This window comes from Vombatus ursinus, unplaced genomic scaffold, assembly GCF_900497805.2.
Source record: "Vombatus ursinus unplaced genomic scaffold, bare-nosed wombat genome assembly UNPS02014792.1, whole genome shotgun sequence".
Classification (NCBI taxonomy): Eukaryota; Metazoa; Chordata; class Mammalia; order Diprotodontia; family Vombatidae; genus Vombatus; species Vombatus ursinus.
Window position 1 is genome coordinate 9,689,200 of NW_020954570.1, and position 25,985 is coordinate 9,715,184.

Sequence of the window (25,985 nt, forward strand, 5' to 3'; positions counted from 1 at the left end):
GGAGGAGCAAAAAACTGCTCTGTCTTCAAAATATTAAAGTCCCTAAAAGGCTCAAAATCTGAGCCATCTCTTCATTTGCCAGCAGTTCCTTTGCTTAGTTTCAGCTCAACAATTATCTTCATCATGCCCCCTTAATGAATACCCTCTGGCACCTCCCTCTCTTTCAGTTTCCTTTTGTGTATTGTCTTCCCCATTAGATTGCAAGCCCCTTGAAGGCAGGGACTATCTTTTTCTTATTTGTAAACCGCCCCCCTCATGTAGCAGGATACCTTACACATAATAAGTGCTTCATAAATGTTCATCTTATTGACTTATAAAAAAAAAAAGGCAATCCCAATAACTTGAAGCAAAGTTTTGAACATAGAACTCCAAATGACAATAGCAAACAAGACTTTTCTAAATCAGTTTTGGCAGTTCCTATCCTATGAGCATTATTTTTTCAAACTCTGTAGGTGCTAACTTACTATTTAAAACTAGGATTTTAGAAGATTGTTAATGTGGGGCAACTAGGTGGCGCAGTGGGGCAACTAGGTGGCGCTCTGACCCTGAAGTCAGGGGGACTTGAGTTCAAATCCAGCCTCAGACCAAACATTTGACACTTACTAGCTGTGTGACCCTGTGCAAGTCACTTAACCCCAATTGCCAAAAAAAAAGATTGTTAATGCCAACCATTTTATGCAATAAAAGTATTATTAAAAAGTATCCCCTATAATTATATAAAATCAGCAATATAGATAAATGTAGCTCATTTTATATGCATAAGAACTATGTAAAAAGAAGGAAACTGACTTTCTTCTAATTTTTGTGCCTTCTTGATGTCATGTAAGAATTAGATCAAATGAGATAATTAATACATATGACAGTATTATGTAAAGGGCAAAGTGTTATTGACAGATGAGGTATATTATATCTAAGTAAATAACTTTTTGCATAAATGACCAACTATAAATGTTATCATAATTATAGTTATTATTTAAAGTTCTACAAAACTTTAAATCTCTGATTTCATGAATGGTATAGGCATCCATATGGAACAGTGCTTTTTGAAGTGGGGTGAAGATGAATGTGTTCATCTTGTGCCTGGGAAGTTCCACATGGATGCCTCCTGCTGTGCAGTTGGTGCAGCATGGGTCACCGAATGTGAGGAGTGCCCCAAATCTGGCATTAAAGAATATACAACATTATGCCTGAGGGGACCTGGCTTTGCTAACAGAAGGGAGTTTCTTACTGGCTGGCCATTTTATAAAAGTAAATTGCTATTATTTAATAAGGCCATTGATTTTAATAAGGTCATTTATTTGAGGGCAATTTTTATGAATATAGTAGACTTATTTTAAAATGTGTTCGAGAAAAATCTAGACATATTTTGAAATACATTGTTTACTAAATTATAAAATGTTATTTTTCATTTATTGATTAACCACTGTTGGTTGCCTAGGTCATGGTATAATGAAATAATAAAAATAGTAGTTTTTTAAAGTTTTATAAGTAAAAACATAGTAGAAAATGCTATTCCTAGCTATCTGTATTTTCTTTTACTATACTAAGTTTTTAATATATGGTGTCAATTTTGCATCAGCATGGAATTCTGCCACTGAAGAGCTTAAGTAATCATGAATACATTAAGAAAAAAAAAAGTTGACTCAAAAGAGTCTGCAACATTTAGTTTGGAATTCAGAATGGCCAGGTGGTATTTTCATAAAGAAATCTATGTGACCACTGAAAAAACTTGTTATCCCTGTCTCTTCGATGGTACAAAAAAGTGTTTTACTTTTTTTCCATTCATAATTCATGTGCGATCATTTTTTCATCTAAAATAATAAAAGGTTTACTTATAATTAGATATTTGTTCTGGTCTTATTTTTACCTTTATCTATAAATGAATGCAAACATTTCCTGAAATGTGCACATATGGAAAATGAAAAATACCATTGGAAGTTTTAAGGGTCAGTGTAACAGTGGTTTTGCTTTAGATATAGAAGAAAGAAATTGTACAGGTAAATGTTCTCTATTCTATTTTTCGTCTAATAAAATAAAACTTATTTTTTCTCAGACTATGAATTTAACATATTTTCCCCTAAGTTCCAGCTTCTCAATGCAAAATGTACTTTTAAAAAATATTCTGTATGTTGTTGTTCAATCATGTCCGACTTGTCGTGACCCCATTTGGGTTTTTTTTTTTAGCAAAGATACTGGAGTGGTTTTTCATTTTCTTCTCCAGCTCATTTAACAGATGAGGAAATTGAGGCTGACAAGGTTAAGTGACTTGCCCAGGGTCACACAGCTATTAAAAGTCTGAGATCAAATTTGAACTCAAGTCATCCTGACTCCAGGCCCAACCTCCCATCCATTTCATTACCTAGATGCCCTCTCTTTGTATTTAATTGCTAAATTAATGTAGGGAGATAAGAGGTTGAAAAAATACAAGTTCTAAACTGCCTTGTTATGATCTCATGTTTGTTTATAAATGTGATCTATTAAAACAGATTTTCAAGTTTTTGAGCATTAATCATGTAATTTTGAAATCAAATTCTGATAAATTTGCTAATAAAAACTTGTAAAGATCAATGTAATAATGCTTAAACATTATACTTAGCACATATTCCATTAGATATTTATTGAAAACTTGCAGAAAATTTCTCCAAAGATTTGAAAATTTCATTTTAAAATTTATGATTAATCTAAATTTATAGTTTATAAAATCCACTCCTAAAAATTTAAAGTCTCCCACTTTTACTTAAAAAATTTATTTTTATTCTGAACTTAAACATCAAAACTCCATATAGATAGAACAAAAAAGAGGATTGTTTTGAACTTGTGAAGTTTTTTTAATACCACTTAATTTTTAAATATGATGTAATAATTACACATATTGCTTTCAAAACTATCCTATCTGTGCTTCCTTCTGATATATTCATTAAAAGTATTTTGATAGCCTTTTTTTGTTATCACTATTGCTAATCCCCTTCCTCTCAAATTCCCACCTAATTAAAAACTGAAACAGTTACAGCAATACTTTTTTTTAACAAATAAGCATAATCAAGCAAAACAAATCCACAAAGTCACCAAGTCTAAAAATGTATTCTTTTTTTGCACCTTGAATCTGTCACCTTTCTGTTAGAAAGTGTAATATAATCCATCTCTAGAGACGTGATTGGTCATTGTATTAATCCTTTTTTAAATCTTTGCAATATTGTTCTTGTATAAATTGTTATCCTAGTTTTACTCAATTTACTCATTAGTTCATACTGGCTGGGATTCTCTGAAATTATCTTTTTTCATTATTTCCTATGGTGTAATAATCCTTTATTTTAACATATCATTAGTTGTTCAGCTGTTCCCCAAATGATGAACACTCCCTTGCTTCTTTTCTTTTTTCCTTTTAATTTCCTTTTCAGGATCAGGAATTTAGTTTTGCACGTGTCTATTCCTAACCTAATATTAACTCACATTTAACAACACTCTCCACCGCTTCCCAACCCCTCTGCCATCTCTACTTGTTTCAGACTGTTTGTGTGTATGTACATGTCTGTTCAACACTCCTTTGTCCATCACAAACAAGAATGTGGTTTATCTGGTGCTTGTTCCCCTCACCCCTTCCTTCATACTCTTTTTCTCATATACCTCAATTATGAGAAATGTCAAGGGCTACCCCTTTTTTCTTTCTTTCTGCACTAATGTATTCCTTTTTACTGTCCCTTCTCTTTACCTTCTTCAAAACTTCAGAACAGAACTAATCTACCCCTCCGTCCTCTACCCGTCCTTAACTCCTTTAATACTCTTTGAAGACACTGAAGTTGTAAAGGAACATTTGTTTATTCTTCCCCTTAGAATGTTAGTAATACATCATTATACAATCCCATCCAATTGCTTAAATAAGTTTACCTTTTTTGATTTCTCTGGACTCTTGTGTTTGCATTTCAGAGTTCCTACTTAGCTCTGGTCCTTTCATCAGAAGTGATTGAGAGGCAAATATGACAGCATATGCTTACAATTCTTGCTACCAGAAAGGCTGAGAATGGCAGATCTCTTGACCCTGAAAGTTCTGAGCTGAAAAGCATTAGCACTAAAGTGATCAGGTGTCTTCATTAACTTGGCATCAATATGTTGAGCTTCCAGGAGAAGGGAGAGAGAAAGGAAGCAAGGAACCTCATTTCTGTCTCCTGGCTTCTCTATCTTCCTTCAAGTCCCAACTAAAATCTCATCTACTGGAATCCTTTCCTATCCCTCATAATTTTAGTGTCTCCCTTCTTTTAATTATTTCTTATTTATCCTGTGTATAGCTTGTTTACACATACTTGTGTGTTGTTTACCCCATTAGAATGTGAGAACCTTGGGGACAGGGACTGTCCTTTTCCCCTTTTTGTAACCCCAGTGCTTAGCATAGTGCCTGGCACATAGTAGGCACTTAAGAAATGTTTATTGACTTGAAGGTTAAACATTAGTTGTTCTATTGAGCATTTAAAGTCCTTCATAACCTGACCCCCATCTACTTTTCCAACTGTATTATACATTACTCCACTTCCCTCACACCCTCCTCCTCCTCCTTCTTCTTCTTCTTCCTCCTCTTCCTCTTTTTCTTCTTCCTCTTCTTCCCCTCTTCCTTTTGTTTCTCCCTCTTCCTCTTCTTTTTTAATATTTTATTTTCCTCAATTACACATAAATACAATTTTTAACATTCATTTTTTAAAATTTTGAGTTGCAAATTCTCTCTTCTTCTCTCCCCTCCACCTCATTGAGAAGACAAGCAGTTTGAAATAGATTACATGTGAAGTCATGCAAAACGTATTTCCATATTAGTCATGTGATAAAGGAAAATATAAGTATGCTTCCATCTGCATTTAGACTCCATCCATTCTTTCTCTGGAGGCAGATAGCATTTTTCATAATGAGTCCTTTGGGATTGCCTAGGATTATTGTACTGATGAGAATAGCTAAGTCATTCACAGTTCTTCATCATACAATATTGCTGTTACTGTGTACAAGTTCTCTTGGTTCTGCTCACTTCACTTTGTATCAGTTCATGTAAGTCTTTCTAGGTTTTTCTGAAATCATCCTGCTTGTCATTTCTTACAACACAGTAGATTCCATTACAGTCATATACCACAATTTGTTCAGATGTTCTCCAATTGGTAGGCATCCCCATAATTTCCAATTCTTAGCCACCACAAAAACTGCAGCTATAAATATTTTTTGTACATCCATTTTGGAAAATAGCTTCTTGTTGTTGTTTAGTCACGTCCTACTCTTAATGATTCCATTTCGGGTTTTCTTGGCAAAGATACTGGAGTGGTTTGCCATTTCCTTTTCCAGTTCATTTTACAGATGAGGAAACTGAGGCAAACAGGGTTAAGTGACTTGCCCAGCATCACACAACTAGTATGTGTCTGAGGCTGGATTTGAATTTAGTTCTTCCTGACTCTAGGCCCAGCACTCTGTCCCCTGAGCCACCCACCTAGTGGTCTGGAAAATAATTTGCCTCTATGAAAATAAAATGAAAAAAAATTTTTTTCCATACATTTTGACTCAGAGATTTCATTATAAGGCATATATCCCCAAGGAAAAAAGAAGGGAAGGAAATGAGCATTTATATAGCACCTAGTATACACCACAGGGTATTTTGGGGTATTCAAGGAAGACCAGCACCTCTGGTGTGAGGACTTGCCAAGCCCTTTTCAGAGCTGCTCATCCACCTGTAGTGTCTACCTGGCTCTCAGCTCTCACATGTGGCTCTAAGAAGCTGTATGTAGCATGTGCAGCGGCCATACTCCACACTCTAGTAAACCATCTCAGCAGACATGCTAAACCAGATTGAGGGTAACCCACAGGCCTCAAACCTATTCGGTAAATTGGGGGGGGGTGTCTACCCCAAGTATATGAAGACTTCCCCCAGTGGGATGGGCAGATGAAAACAATTTGTTCCACTGGCCATGAAGGCAGCTAAAGCAGGCACTGTGGAGGTTTATGGCTTGGTCAGACATTACCACCTACTCAATAAACTCCATTGGATCACCTTTAGGATCAAATATAAATCCCCTTTTAGGGTTTTAAGCCATCTATAACCTCCTAAACTCTGCCCTTGACTGTTCAGTCTTCTTCCACCTTATATCCACCCCACCTCCCATCCCCAAGAACACCTTGATCCCGTGACACTAGCTTCCTTGATGTTCCTCACACAAAGCACTCCCATCTCTTGAATTTGGGCATTCTCACTGGTTGACCTCCGTGCATGGAACACCTTCCCTCTGCCTCTCCTCCTGACTTTCCTGGATTCCTTCAAGTCTCAGCTAAAATCCTACCTTTCATAGGAAGCCTTTCCTTATCTCCCTTAATTCTAATGCCTTCTATTAGTTATTTCGAATTTATCCTATATATAGCTTGTTTGTACATTTGCATGCATTCTTCTCCCTTAGATTGTGAACTCTTTGAGGGCAAGGACTGATTTTTACCTTTCTTTGTATCCCCAATGCTTGGCACAGCTCCTGACTCATGGATGGTGTTTAAAAATGTTTACTGACTGACTTTGGCCACTTTGTGGCCAAAATAAATGTCTCATTCTGTATTTTGAGCCTTTCTGACACAAGGTGGGTAGTATGCTTTATCATGTGTCCTCTAGAATTGTTGATCAATGTTCTTAAGTCTTTCAAAATCGTTTTCCATTATACCTTTTTTGTTATTGTATAAATTGTTCTTTTTGTTTCTGGTCATTTCAACTCTGTATCAGTTCATATAACTTTTTCATCATTTCTTATAGCACAATCATATTCTATTACATTCATATACTATAATTTGTTCAGCTATTCCCCAGTTGATGGGCACCCTCTTTATTTTTCAGTTCTTTGCTATGACAAAATATAACTAGCTGCACAATTTTCATACATATGAGTAATTTTCCTTTTTATCTGATTGGTTTGGGGTACAAACCTATATTAGCTGATAAAAGGGTATACAACATTTAGTGACTTTTTGAATATAGTTTGCTTTCCACAACTGCTGGACCAATTCACAACCCCACCAACAGTGCACTGGTGTGCCTGTGTTCCAACAGCCTCTCCAACATTGATCTTTTTTTTTTTTGTTATTGTTAATTTTGCCAATCTGATGGGTGTGAAATAGAACCTCAGATTTATTTTTCTCTAATTATTAATTATTTGAAGAATTTTTTTCATATGGTTGTTGACAAATTGAATTTCTTCCTTTGAAAATTTTCTGTTCATAACCTTCAAATATTTATCCATCTTCTAAATTTAAATTTTTTTATATTTTATAGGATATAAGACCTTTATGAAAAAGTTTTGCTGCAAAGGTTGTTTTCCCAGTTAACTGATTTCCCTTCTAATTTTAACTGACAATGGTTTATTTATATAGTTTAAGTAATGTTTGTCATTGAAGAAATAAATGGCTAAAAAGGAAAAATGAAGGTTTCCTAGCAAGGCTGCTCAGAAGTCATTTTAAATAGTGAATACATATTACTTATATAAGATTTTTTAAAAGGCCCAATGATTAAATCCTTTGAGAAGTATTTTTAAAACTGAAACATAAAATACTGTAGCAGCTGAATTCAGAATCCATTTATAATAGTTTTTTCCCCGCTTTCAGAAATAAAGGCCATATGTTGAATTTTGTTTAACCAAAATTTTATCAGGTCAAAAACATAAATTAATTTTCCTTATGTAAAGTTCTTTCTCTGCTCTGTAGATGGAGTAGCTACAGCTTAGTTGATCTCATTCAATTTCAAGTATGCTAACTCATATTTCTAAAGAATTCAGTCTATCATGTTATAAATTATAAGTAACAAGAAAAAAAATACAGAAAGTTCATTGTCATTATTTTTGAAGATAAGACTGCTACCATTTTGTATTGGTATGACTAAATAGATAAATGAGTCTTCCCCACCTTTGACTCTATCTCTTTGACTATGAGTTACATTATACCCCTGCTCATAGGATCCTTATCTTCAGCTGCTCCCAATCAAGGCGGCATTTTAGCTGTTATTGTTGCAGCCAACACAATGAATTTGCCAAAAAGCTTGATGAAGTGTCTCAAAATAACATCTGACTTTGGTTGTCATCACCTTAGCTAAGCTTGTCATTCCACTTAATGTTTTGTCATTTTCAATCTAGGAAGACATAAAGTCTATTTAAAAAAAATACAAAACATTACCCTTTTGGTTCCAGAATTCTGACCAAAGAAAAGTGCTTCTGCCAGTTGACAATGACAGTTTTGGCAGTTGGCAAGAGGAATGAACCCGAGGCTCAGCTCCCCTGATCCCCTCTGCTTCTGGTCATCTGAACAAATTTTTGTCCTATATGACACAGACTTTCCTGACATTTCAAATGAGCTGTACCTTCCCCTGAAAAGTGAAATCTCACCATTTAACTCTTGTTCACTTCAGTCTATTTAATTCTTTGAAACCAGACATTGATGAATGCAAGAGTTCTCCTGACCTTTGTGGAAGTGGTACTTGTGTCAACACTCCAGGCAGTTTTCAGTGTGAATGTTTTGAAGGTTATGAAAGCAGGTTCATGATGATGAAGAACTGTATTGGTAAGTATAGTTGGCTTGCTCTCAAAACTCAAAGCAAAAGTGACATAGACTCATAATCTTGACCCATGCCTATCTCAGAGAATGCTTGCCACATAGCTGTGGACCAAGATGTAACCATAAATTCATGAAACAAAAAAATATGTTCCTTCATTGCTCAGATCACTGAAAACTCTTGCCATCTCAATGGAAGTAAAAAAATGATATTGGATTGTATTTATTCATGGAAATCTAAAATCAACAAATTAGGTTCACACAGTTTTGTATTAAAATTTATAATGTTTTAGAGGAATTTGCCCCAAAGTTTATGACACATTCATTTTGGATTATTACAACTCTTAATTGTATGGAATTTTAACCCACTTTTCAGGGCATAGTGAATTATACATTTTTGTATTGATGTTTAATCTGACCTCTTCAGTGGATATTCATTGGGTAACAGTTATGTGTTCCTAAAATTTTACATTCGTTTAGTAAACCTGAAAATTAACATTAAAAGAGAACAAAATCTATTCTTCTAATAATTAGTGATGAGTATTGCTAGTTTATAATACTTCTTTTTTTCTTCACCACTACTTTCTCCCCTCAAGTTCCTAAACTTATTAATAACGATAATTTTGAGTTATGCTAGAACTTTTACTATTTACTATATTCTTCCAGTACTATGTTAGAAGGATAGAGGGCCTATCACAACTGAAAACTTATACATCTCCTCATTTATTTGTCAAGTTCAGTCATTTTCAGATAATTATTTTTCCCATTCCTTACTATTTTTTTTCTAAAAATCACTTCATAGATGACATATTTACCTTTCAGACATTACTGAACGTGAACATAACTCTCTACTTTGTAGAGATGGAAACTGTGTGAACACTGAAGGCAGCTTTGAATGTGACTACATACTTGGACATGAAATACCATCACATGAGGATTGTGTGGGTGAGTTTATCCCATACAATTAAATAAATAATAACAAGAAAATGAGATTTCCCATAATCCATTTGACATTATTTGTTGCTCCAACTTCTCTATCATTAAATTAGGATTAAGACACAGGAAATCTTGTTTTGGCCCAGTTTTAGGAAGAAAGACTGAGGAAAGAAAGTCATTTGTTATCTTAGGCAAGTCATTTAACCACTCTGGACATCAATTTCCTCATATGCTGATAAGAAGTTGAAACAGATGCCTCTTAGGTCCCTTTAATTCTAAAGCTGGATTTTCTATTTATAAAAGAACCTTCATAATTTAAATTTTAGTAATCTAGCCCTATACATCCATATTCAGATTGCTTTTTACAATTTATTTTATTTGATCTCATTTATAGTACTAGGTAGTAGAACAATTGAATTTAAGTTATTATGGCTTTATTAGAAAAAAAATCACCTATCTACTGTATACAAACTCAAAAGTTCTAGATACTAGAAGGAGAAAAGATACTATTTTCAAGAATCTATTTGCTCACACCCCTGTCGTTTTGCACAAATTATGTTTTATATACCCGCATTCACATACACGTAAAAATGATCCCTTGCCGTCCTTGCTCTGACTCCATACATATCAAATGAGATATTTGTGAAGTGCTTAGCATAGTACCTGGCACATAATAGGCATTTAATAAATTCTTATTATCTTCCTTTCCATGTGTCATATGCCAATTTTTACATTTACTGGTCTTTATTATTGTAGTTAAGGACAACATTTCTGTTGATGTGCATCTTCTTTGGTTTCTGCTACTCAGTTTCTTTTTTTTTGCTGACCCTTACTTGATATAAGAAATAGAAACACACACCACACACGCACACACACATCTGTGTAATACGTAGGGCATTGATGTGTCCCAATAACAGTTCACATTATTGCATGCCTTAACTCTGTAGAAGTTCAGTGCATCACTTGATTATCCAGCAAGGGGGTAAAATATCTAAATCGCTCACTAAGTGGCCTTCTTGAGTCACCAACTGCTAAAAAAGGCTGCATCATCTCAATGGGCCACCAGAGGGCACTAAGCCTACAAACATCCCTCCACTGTTGAGCCGAACACCTTAATGTGATTATACTGCCTGGGTTCATTATTTATCTTGTGATGTGAAATATTGCTCAGGATATTTTTTTAAAACAGGAAATAATAAGGTTTCACCCATATCAAAAGCAAATTGTTAAGAATTTGTGAATGGAGCTCCTCTGCCTCCTGACATTCCAAACTCCTCCCACTTAATCGGTCAGTGTTAAAAGGTTAAGGAAAGGGATATGTGTGCCCAGATCTGGAACTCTTGAGTCCCAGATTCCTTTAAAGTAAATCAGGGGAAACACAGGAAGAGTAACTGTCCTCCCTTTTGCTCTCCTGGATCCAGTTAGTTGGTTGACTCTATGAACTCAAAATTCATGCCAGTCAACTGTAACATTAATCTCAGGCATTCTCAGTCACCAGTAAATTAAATCTTGAATAGGTACAACTTATGGATGCTCAGAATTTTATTGTGTCTCCAAATCCTATAGTCAGCCAACATGATGAGCAGAAAGATTTTTCAAGAACAAAAGGACACAAAAAGAAGCATTGAATACTATATGCCTATATACAGGCATGCTACTTTCCTGTCTTTTCCTGTCTTTTTTTTTTTTTTTTTGTCCACTACAAATGCACTTCCCCTAACATCAGTGAGGGGGGAAGGGCATGAATCAGAAACACCCTTCCAGACCTCTCTATCTTCAACATAACATAACCATCGACTCTAAACTACATAATAACTCAGAACATCTAAGAGTTTAGACACTGGCTGTACTTTTATCAAAAGCAGACGTGAGCATAGATAAAGAATTATCATCCTTGCTATTGCAACAACCCTCTTTTTTTTGACAAATGACTTCATGAACTATGGAGTTCTTATACAGTTCTTAATTATTCTTTAAGTGAATTATTATAAAATATTCAACTACTATATAAAAGTATAACCTTTTTTTTTCTTTTGCAGATATAAATGACTGTTCTCTGAGTGATAATCTATGTAGAAATGGAAAACGTGTGAACATGATTGGACCGCAGTGTTCTTGTAATCCTGGATATCAAGCAACTCCAGACAGGCAAAGCTATATGGGTAAGAAGTGAGCACATCTGTGTCCTTAAATTCTTATTTCTCAAGTCAGTAAAAGGAGCTTTTGCCACTAAAGAGAACAAGTCATTTCATTAAAAATAAATGAAGGCCATGGAAAACAAGTATACTTCTAAGTCACTGAGTTCTCAAGATATTTCATAGATATGCTTGATTAGTGTTGCATGGTTGTCCTTTTAAATAAGAAACAATTGGAATCCTTTTACTATTTTTTAGTCCTTTTTTTGTAAACATCTTATTTCTTCATTAATTATTTTTTGTTCAATTACTAAAATATTTTGATGCAGTTTACTTTTACTTTGAGTTTACAAACTAAAAATAAAGATTTAATATAGTTAGTAGCTGCACACGGCAGCTTGATTCCTTTCTTTGCTCTGAAGTCATAGATCTAAACTTCCAAGAGTGTATTTTTTTATTTCATTGATCTTTCCAGTTATGTTCCTGATTTCTTTAATCTTAGGGCAATGAGGGAAATGTTGAAAAGAATATTTCCAAAAGTAGCTTATAGTTTATAAAGGAAAATATCAACTTAGAATAACTAAAGAAAAAAATCATCATGAGAAATGGGTAAACATTCAACATGATCTGTATAACTTTTTTTCTTTTTGGTGAGGCAATCAAGGTTAAGTGACTTGCCCAGGGTCACACAGCTATTAAGTGTCAAGTGTCTGATGCCGGATTTGAACCCAGGTCATCCTGACTTCAAGGCTGGAGCTTTATCCACTGTGCCGCCTAGCTGCCCCTGTATAATTATTTTTTAAAAGGCAGACTTTTTCAAAGGAAGAAGAGTTGACAAATAATACTGTTAAAATGTTCTTTTACCAGATATTGATGAGTATAGGATAATGAATGGAAGCTGTGGTAGCCAGTGTACTAATTCAGAAGGCAGCTATGAATGTCTTTGCAGTGAAGTTTATACCCTGATGCCAGATATGAGAACCTGTGCAGGTAAGGAAACAAAAACACAAGCACTTTCTCTAGCTTGGTTAATTTTCATTTACTGATTTGACCTTATTCAATTCAGTTCATCCCAACATTTATTTAATGCCTGTTATATACAAAGCTGTGTATTAGCCACTGGTAATACAAAAACAAAAATGAAACAATCTCTGCCTCCAAACACCATCCATTCTACCACATGTACACAAGTAAATACTAAATACACAAAGCAGTTCCAAAAGAGAAAAACACTAACAACAGACTAAGGATTGGCGAATGCTGTGTGTGTGTGTGTGTGTGTGTGTGTGTGTGTGTGTGGCTGTGTGTCTGTGTGTCTGTGTGTCTGTGTGTCTGTGTACCTGAACTGTATTTTCATGTCAGGGATCCTAAGGAGTGGAGGTAAGGAGGGAGAGTGTATTCTAGACATGTTTACCACCTGTGCAAACGTGGAAAGATAGAATGCTGTGCATAGGGAACAAATAGCTGGATAGTTTGACTGAAATAGAGAGTGTGTGAAGGGGTATAATGTGAAATAAGAACGAAAAGGCAAGTGGGATCCATGTCGTGGCTAATCATTATCTAGCTAAGGAATTCATATTTCATCCTAGGGCACTAGAAGCCACTGAATATTTTTAGTAGGGAAGTGATGTGGTCCTGTAAATATCAGTTTGCCATCTGTGTGGAGGATTGATTGGAGAGGGAATAGAATGGAGGCTGGCCAAAATGAACACTTTGTACCAGGTGAAAATTGGTGAGGGTAGGGACTGTATAAGTGAGGAGATGGGGACAGATATAACAGGTATTTTGGAAGTAGAATCATAAGGGATAAGATATTGGGGATGAGGAAGAGGAATAAGCCAGGAATGACTTTAAGGATGCCAACCTGGGTGACTAAAAGAAAGGTAATACCCTCAATAGAAATTTGAGGAAAGGAAGGGTTTATACAAAAAGGAGGCAAGAGAAGAGAAGGGGTATATAATGAATTCCATTTTGGAGATAATTGAGTTTAGGTGCCTTCAGGACATCCACTTAGAAATGTCCAACAGACAGTTAGGAATGTTGGACTGGAGTTTTGGAGAGAGATTTGGACTTTATATAGATTTGTACTGAACCTTAAGAGACACCCACTCTTAGTGGGCTTTGTATCTTACAGAAGGGATGGAAAAAGGTAATCTTTGGTTTTCTCAAAAATTACTTTTCTTTTTATATGTTGAAAATTTTGCTTCCTTAGATATTGATGATTGTGAAAAAAATCCTGGTATCTGTGATGGTGGCCAATGTACTAATATTACTGGTGGCTATCTCTGTTATGATGGTTTCATGGCTTCTATGGATATGAAAACATGTATTGGTGGGTATTCAAAGGACAAGATATTAAGTTATACAATATATAAATAATGTCAGTTGATAGCTGGAGACACAGATCTTTCATTTCATTTAGTGTGGGAACTAGTGAGGGAACTCTACTCTCATCTATTAATGCAGATCAGTAACTCCTTGGAAAGTTCCAATCTTTGGTATCTATAGTACTGGGAAGTCAAGGGGCTTGCTCAGAATCATGCAGCCCTTATGTGTCAAAGGCAAGACTTGATGCATATCTTCCTGGCTCTAAGATCAGCTCTATCAACTCTACCATGCTGCCTCTCAGTACTTATGTATATGTACAGCTATGGTGTTTATGATGTAATGTTCATATTAAAAAAAAGTTTCCCCAAAAGTTTGAAAAGAAAAAGCTTCATGTATTGAACTAGGAAAATACGCCCTCTGGCTTCTGTGTTAAAATGGAGAGTTGAGGCAAAATAATAGTTAAGGTTTATTTACTGAGTTACAGTTTGCAAGTGCTCACACTACCCGTTTCACAATTGTGAAGAAAGCATTGTGTAAATGCTTGCTTTCAGATGAGTAACTCAACAATCACATATCTAGTTAAGTTTCTGAAACTGGGACTCAAACAAATTTCAGCTCAAAGGCTAATAAGCCTTCTCTAAACCATTCTACCTCTTTTATGATTATATTAAATCATGAAATATTCAATTGTTAATGAAATTTAAGTTATCACATTACAGAATTTTGTTGAAGTCTTTAAAATCCATCTGATTCAGGTCTTAACTCTTCCAGTAGATAGTCTTCTTGAATTCTTAAGACCAATAAAAATCAACCCAAGAATGGACAAAGAGTCCACACTGTGGTGATCCTCCCCCCCCGCCCAAATACTCAGTAGATATACAGACTATTTTCGGCCTTGTATGCTGTCTAACTTATTAGGACCTGCCAGAGGTTACACTCTTAACATAGCCTTTCAGAACTCAGGTGGGCTCCATGTTAAAATTTGGCATTACAGTAGGACTTTAGTAGACAATGCTAATTTAATAGTCAGTTAAAAAGATTTTCTCTCCTTGTTTTAAAAGCTTGATTATCATTGTGAAATTGAGAAAAGTAAGGAAGAGTTAAGTGTTTAGGATATTTGTGTATTGGTGCTGTATGTGTTGAACTACATATTGAATCACAGGAGTATAAGAAAATATCTGTTTTATATTATGGAAAAGTTTCTATGTGAAGACAGCACTTAAGGTAAATCCAATCACTTATATGATGAAAAATATTTAATACATTTCCCAGACTTTTAACATAATACCAACAAGATTTAAAGTTCAATGAAATGAAAGCAAGAAAGTTAAAACTTTTGTGTTAACCTGAACATGTAATAAATGGTTAATGTTATCTTCCTGGTTAAAAAAAATAGAATAATTCTTCTGACAAACTTCAAATATTTTATTTGAAGCAAAGAAACAAGGCACTTGATATTTTATTGAGCCAAATTTGGACAAGTCTTTGCTTTCTAGAAGGTAAAGAGCTAGATTGTATTTTTAAAGGCAATTACATTCATATTTAACGTACTGAATGCTTTTTAACCCATCTTAAATGTCTTATCAACAGTTATCTAGACTAATTTGAAAGAATGGTATAACTAATTGATTTCCCCCAATCACAAATAATGTACCTACATTAAGTGTATAGAAAAATTCATTATTTCTACTCATTCAATTTGGCTATGTTGCCTATGTTGTATTTTGTACGTGCAAACTACTTACATTTGCCAAACACGAATTATTTAACTTTAGGGATCACAACATTGTCCTTATAAAGTATGAGACATAGTGTTTGCTATTCAGTTTTTTTTGCTACATATCCATTCTTTGTCTATCAAACTACTAAACACACCTATATTCCTTCTCACTTTCATCCAACTGCTTCCTTTAATCCTCTTTCCAACTTCTTACCCTCATAATCATTCACTATTTATTGCTTCCTACTCACATTACAACAGTTAATGATAAAACAATGGCCACATATCATTCAAATGAATGAACTCTTTTGCCAAATATAATGAAAATGATAAGGCAGATAAATAATCCAATCTTAGGAATTTACCTTGGTTATTCCTGTCATGGGACAGGAAGAACTCAGTATTTTTGTTATTTTAAGTTTTTATGCTTAATTTAGACTTTTCATACAGTTCATGTTTTATGCAATTATCCATCACTTTTCTAGGGTTATCTTGGGATTATGTGCATTTTACAGGTTTATTTACTCCATGCTTTTCCAAAGCATAATCAAAAACCACATTCCCATTTACAAATTTAAATTAAGGGCAAATTTAATATTATTTTGTTTGTAAATGTTCTAGCTTATATTTTATTTTGTTCTCTTGGTATATAGATCTGGTTGAATGTTCTAATGGAACCCACCCATGTAGTATAAATGCCCAGTGTATGAACCGTGCTTGTTTTGAAGGATTCGCTGGAGATGGCTTTACTTGCTTAGGTTAGTGAATATTCAAACATATATTTTCCAACATCTTTTAACTGGTAAACTATTTTTCTATGCTATCCCTTATTTTGAAACAGTGCAATGAAATAAAATCAATAGCTACACTAAGGAACATTTTAATTATGACTACAGACACAGGATTTTTTTTTTTACTTTTACAGTGGACATAAAAATGTGTAATTTTAAAATTCTTATTTTTCTGTAAACTACAAAATAATAATGTATTATTAATTACCAGTATTTTCCTGTTATCCAACTAAATAGTTGGGTACAGTTATTGTGAAAATATGCATAGGTATGACTGGAACAAAATAGTAGGCATGTTATTCAGAGTTCCTAACATTTGTCAAGCACGAGAATCCCTTTTTAATATAAAAAAATTATAGACTCCTGTAGTATGAGTTGTATTATGATATCCATTGATTTAAAAAATACATGGTGTAAAATACTATGATGACTTAAATAGTTTTCATGAATTTTCATTTTATTAATTATGATAGCACCTATATATTTTTGAAAATAGTAACTCATACTATCAGGCTACAAAGGGTGTTTTGGCTTTTTTATAATTTTGTTGGAGCTAAATAAAAATTGAAATGATAATGTTTGATAAACGTGGATATATAGAACCTTTGTAATAAAGGGTGATTTTTGAAAGTATGTAACCCTTTCTACTCAGTAAGCTCCTTGGCTCTCTATTACCTCTAAAATCAAATATAAAGGCTTTTGTTTGGCATTTAAAATTATTCACAATTTGATCCATTCTGCCTTTATAGTCTTCTTACACTTTACTTCCCTTTTTAATTCTACAATCCAACTATACTGTTGTATTTGCGGCTCCTTGCACTTTTACCTCCTCTCTCCATCCCTCATTTTTGGAATGCTCTTTCCTCATCTGTAAAATTGAGTTTGACTAGGTGATCTCTGAGGTTTTTTCCAGCTCTAAATCTATAATCCTGCGATTGTAGGTGGCCTTTTAAAATAAGACCCACTTTAATAGTAATTAAGTCTCACATCGAGGGGATACTCTGGGTCTTCAGTTTTTAATGTTATAATGAGATATATTATAGTATATAATATAAATTATAATATAAAAATATCAAGTGATATAATATACTAGATATACTTTCTTGCTCATTGTAATTTTAAATATCACAATGCTTAAAATTGCTGCAGTACTAATAATTTGTTTCCAAACTTGGCAATTGTTTAAAGAAATAAACACCATATTTTATAATAGTACCAAAATTATTTTGAATTAATTACAGCATCCTTCAGGGAAAAATTATTGTTATCAATAAAGTGACAACACATTTGTTATGAGAGAGAAAATAACAAATGTAAGAAACACCCCTTAAAACTCCTTTAGACAGGATTGTTTGTGCTGAAGATTTAAATACTGGGTGCCATAAGCTTAATTGTCAGAATAAATGGTTAGATAAAGGAACAAACAGAAGAAAAAACATGCTTGCATAATAAAATATGAAAAGTCATGACAGTTTTATAGTAGTTGAGTCCCTTTCTTCCACAGATGTTGATGAGTGTGCAGAAAAGTTTAATCTTTGTGAGAATGGACAGTGCTTGAATATCCCTGCTACATTTCAATGTGACTATGAGATGGGCTTCACTCCAGGTTCAGAGAGCAGATTCTGCCAAGGTAAGCCAGAAGTATTCCAACTCCATTTTAAAGTTTAAATTGGCTATAATGAAGGAAATCACAAAAAGAAGCTGAAATGACCTCAAACAGGAAGCAGGTTTCACATTCTTTCCAGCACAGATTATTTTGAAGCATGAATAATGATGAAGCTAGTATTCATATCTCACAAAATTTTCCTGAATCAGAGACAATTTGATTCACCTCTTTTTTTTATTTGTTTTGTTTTATTTCATTTAACCATTTCTCATTTGCTGGTGGTGTTATTATTTTGTTTTTAATTAATAGAAAAACTATTTGACATTTTTTCATCAAATGAAATGCTGTCTACACCAAGCACTAGTACATTTTTCAGTTGACTGCTTATTTCGGGTAGCATCTTCATATTTCACTTGGTCATGTGATTTTCTGAGTCTCATCCAGGATATTATTGGCTAGTAATAATCCCATTCTTCCTTTAAATTGTGATGTCTCTCACTTCCTAGAATAGAATTTTTATATAGTAGCATGATATTTTTCCAAAAAATAAAGGTTTGGACTTTCTTTTAAATTATACACATAATTCATATAGATACAATGTGGAAGATCTTTTATTTTTCCCAAAATTTTAAACAGGAAATTAACTAGTGGAAATTTTTTTTATTAGTTTTTGCCCCAGTGATTTTTAGATCATTCAGGGAAGAAGATCCCAACATCTGAAGGAACCTCATTTTTTTAGGAAGTATTTGTAAAATGATACATACAATTCTTATATCTGAAAGTCTTGATAAATTAAGTTGTTCATAGACAAACTGAAAATGTGGCTTATCATTTGTAATTATAGAAGTCACTCCAACCATCATATATCACTTGCAAATGAAATTTATTTCCATTGTATATGGTTTCAGTTGCTGGTTAATAAAATACATAGGAAAATCTATATAATAGAGAACTGATTTACTGTTTGCAAAACATTATCTCATTTTGGAGGTTTGTTATCAAAGTGAGCTGCTCCACACAATCTGTACTAATCATTTTAACCCCTTTGTGAATAAACATATGGCCAACTGAAGAAAGCCATTTAAGAGATCTTTAAATTCTAAGAATATAAAGAAAATTGTTTTAGAAAAGTTTACTCTCTTTTTTTTACTTATATGTACACATATGCATGAATATACACAGTTACTACATCAGTACAAATATATTCATGTACACTAATTTTAATGTAGGCACAGAAAAATATCCTTGTTTATTGATATTCAATAAACTGAGTTTCTAGCTAAAATTAAACAAAAATACTTTGAAGAAATTTGAAATGATGGGATGGAAGGAACTTTCATGTATGACTGTAGAAACAAAAACTCTTTTCTAATGAATGCAGTCAGAAGATTTATGTACCTAGTTATTAAGGTATATAAGGTACTCTGTTCTAGTTGAATGCAGAATGCAATATAAAGAAAACTACACAACAAAAAGGATTGAAAATTAAATTTAGAAATTATGCTTTATAATTTTAGATATTGCCCAAAAGAAGTTTTTGTTTTATGTATTAGTTCATTCACTTGCCAAATTTTTTTGACTATGTGCTATGTACCCAATGCTTTATTAAGTATTTCTAGTTAAGAATTAAAAAGTTCTTTTTTTTTTAAATTTTGAACATAGCACCTTTAAATGTTTTCCATTTAATTTTGGTTTAACCAAAAATAGCTTTCCTGTTTTAACACATGATTAATTTTTGGTATCTAATTAATATTAAACTTTAATTGCAGATAAAATATCCAAATATCATTTTCCCCTGATAAATCATTAAGTTATCAGTAGGTAGGGGAGAAATCTGAATAGATTAAAAATATTCAATACATTTATATTAGTACCATAATTTTATCCATTGTAAACAAATGATGCAATAATATATATTTTACATGTCTTTAGATGTTGATGAATGCTCATTCCAGAATATCCATGTCTTTGGAACATATAAAAACTTTCCAGGAATGTTTCATAGCATCTCTGATGATGGTTATGAGTTGGATAGAACAGAAGGAAACTGTACAGGTCTGTCAATTGTCTAAATATGAAAATTTGTTCTAAAGATGGTTGATTATGTACTGATTAGTGTATGTGAATATTTGGTGCCAGATTTAAGAAATGATAACGATGTAATTATATAGTTCTTTAACCTTTCACACCTTTCCCCCCCTTAAAACAATCCAATAAGGTTGGCATTGCAATATTATTACCCTCTTTTTACAGATGAGGCTCAGACAGGTTAAACATGTCTGAATAATAATGATGATAATGAGAATAATACTAATAACAAAATAGTTAGCATTCTACAGAGCTTTAAGGTTTGCAAAGTGCTTTATAAATATTATCTCATTTGAACCTCAGAACAACCCTGAGAGATAAGTGCTATTATTATTCCCATTTTACCGATGAGGAAACAGAGGCACACAGAGGTTAAGTGACTAGCCCAGGGTCATACAGTTTGTTTCAGAGGCTGGATTTCGTCCTGAATCCAGATCCAGCAGTCTTATGTTTACTGTGTCACCTAACTGTCCTGACACAAATCTGTTTCCCCTGATTACAAGTCATCTTGGAGCCTGTTGGATCAATTAGAAAACTGTTGCGATAGTCCAAGTGAGAAGTGCCTGAACAGTGACTGTGTAAATGGAGAGAAGGGGAGACATATAAAAAATAATTAGACCTCAGATTACATGTGTAGGATGAATTTGAGTGAAGAGTCAAGAATGATACCTTGATTATAAACCTAGGTGACTAGAGAATGATGGTATCTTCAGTAGTAATATATGAGCTGGAAAGAGAGGAAGGTTTAGGTGGAAAGATAATGATCTATTATTGGACATGTTGAGTTGGAAATGTCAATGCTACATCTAGCTTGAAATGTCCTATAACCAGTTAATATGGGACTGGAACTCATCAAAGACTAGGGATGTATATATAGATTTAGGTGTTACCTGCATAGAGATTATAATTAAACTATTAGGAGCTTATGAAGTCATCCAGTGAGAGAATGTAGAGAGAGTAGACAAGGGGATCCTGAGCAGAACCTTAGATGATACCTTGGTTAGTAGGCATGACCAAAATTAAGATATATCAAGTGAGAGTAAGAAAGAACAATCAGATATATAAGAAGGACCAAGAGAGAACAGTCACAAAACACTAGAGAAGGGAGAGTACCCAGGTGAAGAGAGTGGTTAGTATTGTCGAAGACTGCAGAAAAGTCAAGAAGGATAAAAACTGAGAAAAAAACTACTTGATCTGGCAATTAAGAGATCACTGATAACTTTGAAGAGACAAATTTCAGTTGAATCATTTGTTCAGAAGCCAGGTTTCAAAAGTTTTTAGACCTGTGTGAAAGGAGAAGTGAAGCATGTATTGTAGACAGTTTTCTAAAGGACCTTAGCCACGAGAGAAAGGAGCTATAGATCATAGCTAGTAAAATGGTTGGAAACAAGTGTACTTTAAGGATTGAGGAGATATGAGCATGTTTGTAGGTAGTAGAAAAGAACCAGTAGGTAAAAAGAGATGAAGATTGAAGAGTGGGGATGATAGTAGGGGCAGTGTCCTGGAGAAAACAGAAGGAGATGGGATCAAGGGAATATTTAAAGGGGTTTATCTTGGCAAGGAAAAGAGCTTCCTTTTGATCTGAGATGGGAATGGAGGGGCAGAGGGGAAAGAAAGGAGGAAGAGAATAAGCATTTATAACACCAACTATGTGTGAGGCACTGTATTAAGTGATTTTATTTTACAAATATCTTCTTATTTGATCCTTACAAGAGGACAGAGAGGTTTGAAATAAGTGCTTTGGTGAATGGGATTTATTCAAAATTAATCAAAAGATTAAGAAGGTATAAAAAAGATTGACATGCTGTAGAGGGCTCAGTTTAGTTTTTATTATAAATTTTTATTCAGCACTCACCAGGATTTTTTTTATTTTCTCTGACTTAATTCACTAGTACTTAAATAGGAGGAAAGGGTGCAAATGATGAGAGTAATCCATTCTTACAGTTTGGCAGAGTATGACTGGTGATAGACAGTGGGTAAAATGTGTTAAAAAGTAAAGTGTAGTATAGAGTTGAACTGATTCATCAGAATTGAGATATGGAAGGGAGAAGAGTGTAGCTATTGCAAGGAGTGATGCCTTGGGAAAAAAACAAAAACAAAAACTGAAGAGTGAAGAAGTTAGAGGTCATGCCAGGAACAAAGGGTCATAAGGCATAGGGAATGATCGAATTATAAAAGATGACGAGAAAGTAAAGGAAATTTGGAGTGCATTAACAGAATAGTTGTAAGGGATGGTAGGATAAAGGAGATGACCATCTATATGGTTGAAGTACAGGAAAGGAGTTGGTGGTGGAAATTGAATAGAATGAGGAACTGGGAAGTTAGGTTAATTGAGGCAGTATTTATCTATCTATCATATATCTATTTATATGCATATATACATACAAATGTAAATCTAAGACAGGAATGGAAAGGAAGAAGGGAAGATAGAAAAGAATAGGCAGTACTATGTGCCATCCATTGTGCCAACTGCTTTTTTTTTTCAACAAATGTCTTATTGGATCCTCACAATTACTCTGCAAGGTAGGTGCATTTCACAGTTGAGGAAACTGAAGCAAAAAAAAAAAAAGGTCAGGTGACTTGCCTAGCCCAGGGTCTTACAGTTAGTAAGTGTCTAAGACCATATTTGAACTCGTTTTCCTGACTGCAAGCCCAGTAATCAATCCACTGTGCCATCAGCTGCCTCTAGAGTAAATGGGGAGATAGTAGAGAAAGATGTCTGAATGATGTATACATGCATATGAATGTGTGTTCATATATATGTATACATACATGCACATATATTTAAGTCCCCTAATGTTAAGGCAAGAGTTGAGGTAAAGAGCAAGACTGTAAGAAAGGCCCTGAACTTATTGAGGAAAGAAGAGTAATGTCCTGAGGACTGATAAATAATAGCTACCAGGATCTTAATAGAAAGATAAATCTAGATGGTGTAAACGTCAAAGGAAGAGATATTGCTAAATGATTATGGCAGAGGGAGAGTCTAAAAATGTTAGTGGAGAACAAGGAGCCTTCCTTTGAAACCTTACAAAATATAATATTGACCTTATTCAAGAAGAGTTTTAAAAAATCTATTTTCTCATTGAAATTATAGAAACCAAAATTACATTTTGCTTAATGTTACATATTTGATTCTTTAAACTTTGTTTATTGTTTTAGCATGAAAGTTTTGAAGTGTTCTCTGTACCTTTTCCTTCCCTATTCATTTAAAACTTTGCCAATCATTTAAACTGATTTGGAACATGAATCTATGTGGGACATTTAAGAATTAAAAATTGTATTAAAATGTTTTTCTTCTAGATGTTGATGAGTGTGCTGATTCCATCAATTGTATTAATGGTCTCTGTGTTAATACCTCTGGTCAATATGAGTGTAACTTTCCACCAGACTTCCAGCTAAACCCAACTGGTGTAGGTTGTGTGGGTATGTATAATTTATGAAAAAAAACCCCAAATAAACAGAAAACAATATTTATTCAGCTTCCTTAGAACATGAATTCTAATGAGTCCTTTTTGGAGATAATTTTTAAAATACATAATTTAAATTAACTTCCCCCTGATTCTTCCTAGCTGATAGTCAAGTTTATTAAATATGTAGCAATGATCACCATTTTCATATCCCCTTTGGGGTGTTTAATATTTCTTTCATTCACCTAATAGAGGGAGAAATTTGAGGAAATGATGGTGATGATGATGATACTTTATATTTGTGGAATGATTTGCCATTCATAAAGTACTTTCATGTATATGTCACTCTCATTTGATCCTTATTATAACCCTCAAAAGGGATGTGGATAGATGTTTTTTTCATCTTCTTCTTTTTTTTTTTTGGTGAGGCAATCAGGGTTAAGTGACTTGCCCAAGGTCACACAGCTAGTACGTGTCAAATGTTTGGTCTGAGGCCGGATTTGAACTCAGGTCCTCCCGACTTCAGGGCCAGTGCTTTATTCACTGCACCACCTAGCTGCCCCTCATCTTCATTTTCTAAATGAGAAAACTGAGGTTCAGAAAACTGTCCTTGACCGTGGTCAACAACGTAGTAAAGGAACTTAGAGCCTGGAATAGGACTGCTGACCCTCAATATAGAGCTTTTTCTGCAAGTTGCCTCTGAATGAGGTAATAAGATAAAGTAATCAGGAAAATGTTAACAAAGGGATAAAAGAGATCGGGCCAGAGGAGGATAGAATAGAATTATGTTAAAGATTATATTTTATTATTATATTAATTATAATTGTATTAAAGATAAGAAAATATAATTAAAGATATAGATTAATATAGATATCTTCATAAGATAGAAAGATATAGATTGTATTAAAGATAAAGATAAAATATTAATTTCTATTAATTTATATAATATTTTATTGATTATATTAAATTATTATTATATTAAATATAAGAACATCTGTATTTTTTATCAACAGTTCTTTGAAAAGATAGGTCCTTCTAAAGTTTTACTATGCAGTTCATTCCTATCTATCCTATTCCTACTTGGTTGTATTTACCTAGAGGAGTTTTTTAGTTAAAATAAAAGAACTAATTAAGAGGTCAAGAAAGAAGGCTGTCCCATGTCTTTACTGCTGTTTCCTACTATCCTCAATGCCTTTATTCCTGTTTATTATAGTGCCATTTATCTTGATGTGAAAAGTAAGAAATACTTTCTACCATGAGTCACATATTAGACATACTTTAGAATTTTTAGGTAATCAGTAGTTGTGTAATTTTCAAAAATATTTCAAATTTCACAGAAATATATTTTAGCCATTGTTAACTTCATTTTTAGTTCCACTTTCCCAAATCTTTACATTCTGTACTCTCTCAAGATTTATACAAATTGCCTTTCCTATAGCAGATATCTGAAAGATAGTTCCTGTCTGGAGTGTAAAATATTAATGTTAGTTAAAAAGATAATGTGTAAGGAATTCCAGGAGCCAAAAGGTAAAAGCATGGTAGAGATAATTTGAAGATTAATAGAAGCAATATTTTTACTGATTTTACTGTAGAACACTAAGAAAGAGGAATTATATAAAAAGTTCAGAAAACATCTCACAAATCCATCATCATATGGTATGTGGAAGCATAATATGGCAGTGATTAGAAAGTTCTACTATCTGAAATCTGTTCAAGTTTACTCTCTCCAAAAAGAGCAGAGTACCTAATAATTTTCTGAGTTTCCCAAATGACAATTTCATCCTTTAAAAGATAGGTGACCATTCTAGACAACAAATAACCAAAGATCATTAAAATTGTGGGATTATTCGAGGAAGTAATCACCCCAATTTACATTCTATGTTAGAGGAAAGAAAAACAAGATGATATATTCTCTTGATTTTAGGAGATCATATTTCAAAGGATGTAGAGGAAAGATAAGATCCTATGGACAAATATTTTTCAATGGAGGTCAGTCCAGAAGAAAAATAGATTTGTTGCACCTAAAATAGGGAAAATAGGATAAAAGAAGGACCAGTACTACTGCTCAGGATGGATAGGATGAAGCTGAGCTTCTCAGCTCATATTTTGCTTCTGTTTTCTTAGCCAAAAATTATCTTTGGACTATAAAGGACATAACAAAAGTTTCTAATATGTTGAAACTCAAGATAACTGGAGACATTATAAGAGAGTACCCAGCAACCCTTCATAACATCAAGTCATTAGGCCTAAATAAACTACATACCAGGTTGTTGAAAGAACTAGCAGGTATTATTTCTGAGGTCACTATCAGTGACTTTGGAAAGTTCATGGAGAGCAAAACAGCTACTGCAGTATTGGAGAAGAGCAAATGATCTTATTTTCAATAATGAGAAGAGAGTTGAGTCTTCAAACTACAGAGCACTGAGTTTAACTTTT

At 33.7% G+C, this 25,985-nt stretch overlaps 1 protein-coding gene across 1 annotated transcript in view; it reads left to right on the forward strand.

Moving 5' to 3' along the window:
- The first annotated feature begins 1,007 nt into the window (after window positions 1–1,007).
- LOC114048300 (fibrillin-2-like) overlaps window positions 1,008–25,985 on the forward strand; it is a 130,610-nt gene continuing 105,632 nt past the window's right edge. Inside the window, 12 exon segments of the mRNA XM_027869188.1 lie at window positions 1,008–1,248; window positions 1,843–1,917; window positions 1,920–1,997; window positions 8,419–8,547; window positions 9,361–9,483; window positions 11,514–11,636; window positions 12,477–12,599; window positions 13,822–13,941; window positions 16,311–16,415; window positions 17,953–18,078; window positions 19,987–20,109; window positions 23,443–23,565. Coding sequence (XP_027724989.1) covers window positions 1,008–1,248; window positions 1,843–1,917; window positions 1,920–1,997; window positions 8,419–8,547; window positions 9,361–9,483; window positions 11,514–11,636; window positions 12,477–12,599; window positions 13,822–13,941; window positions 16,311–16,415; window positions 17,953–18,078; window positions 19,987–20,109; window positions 23,443–23,565 — 1,489 coding nt within the window.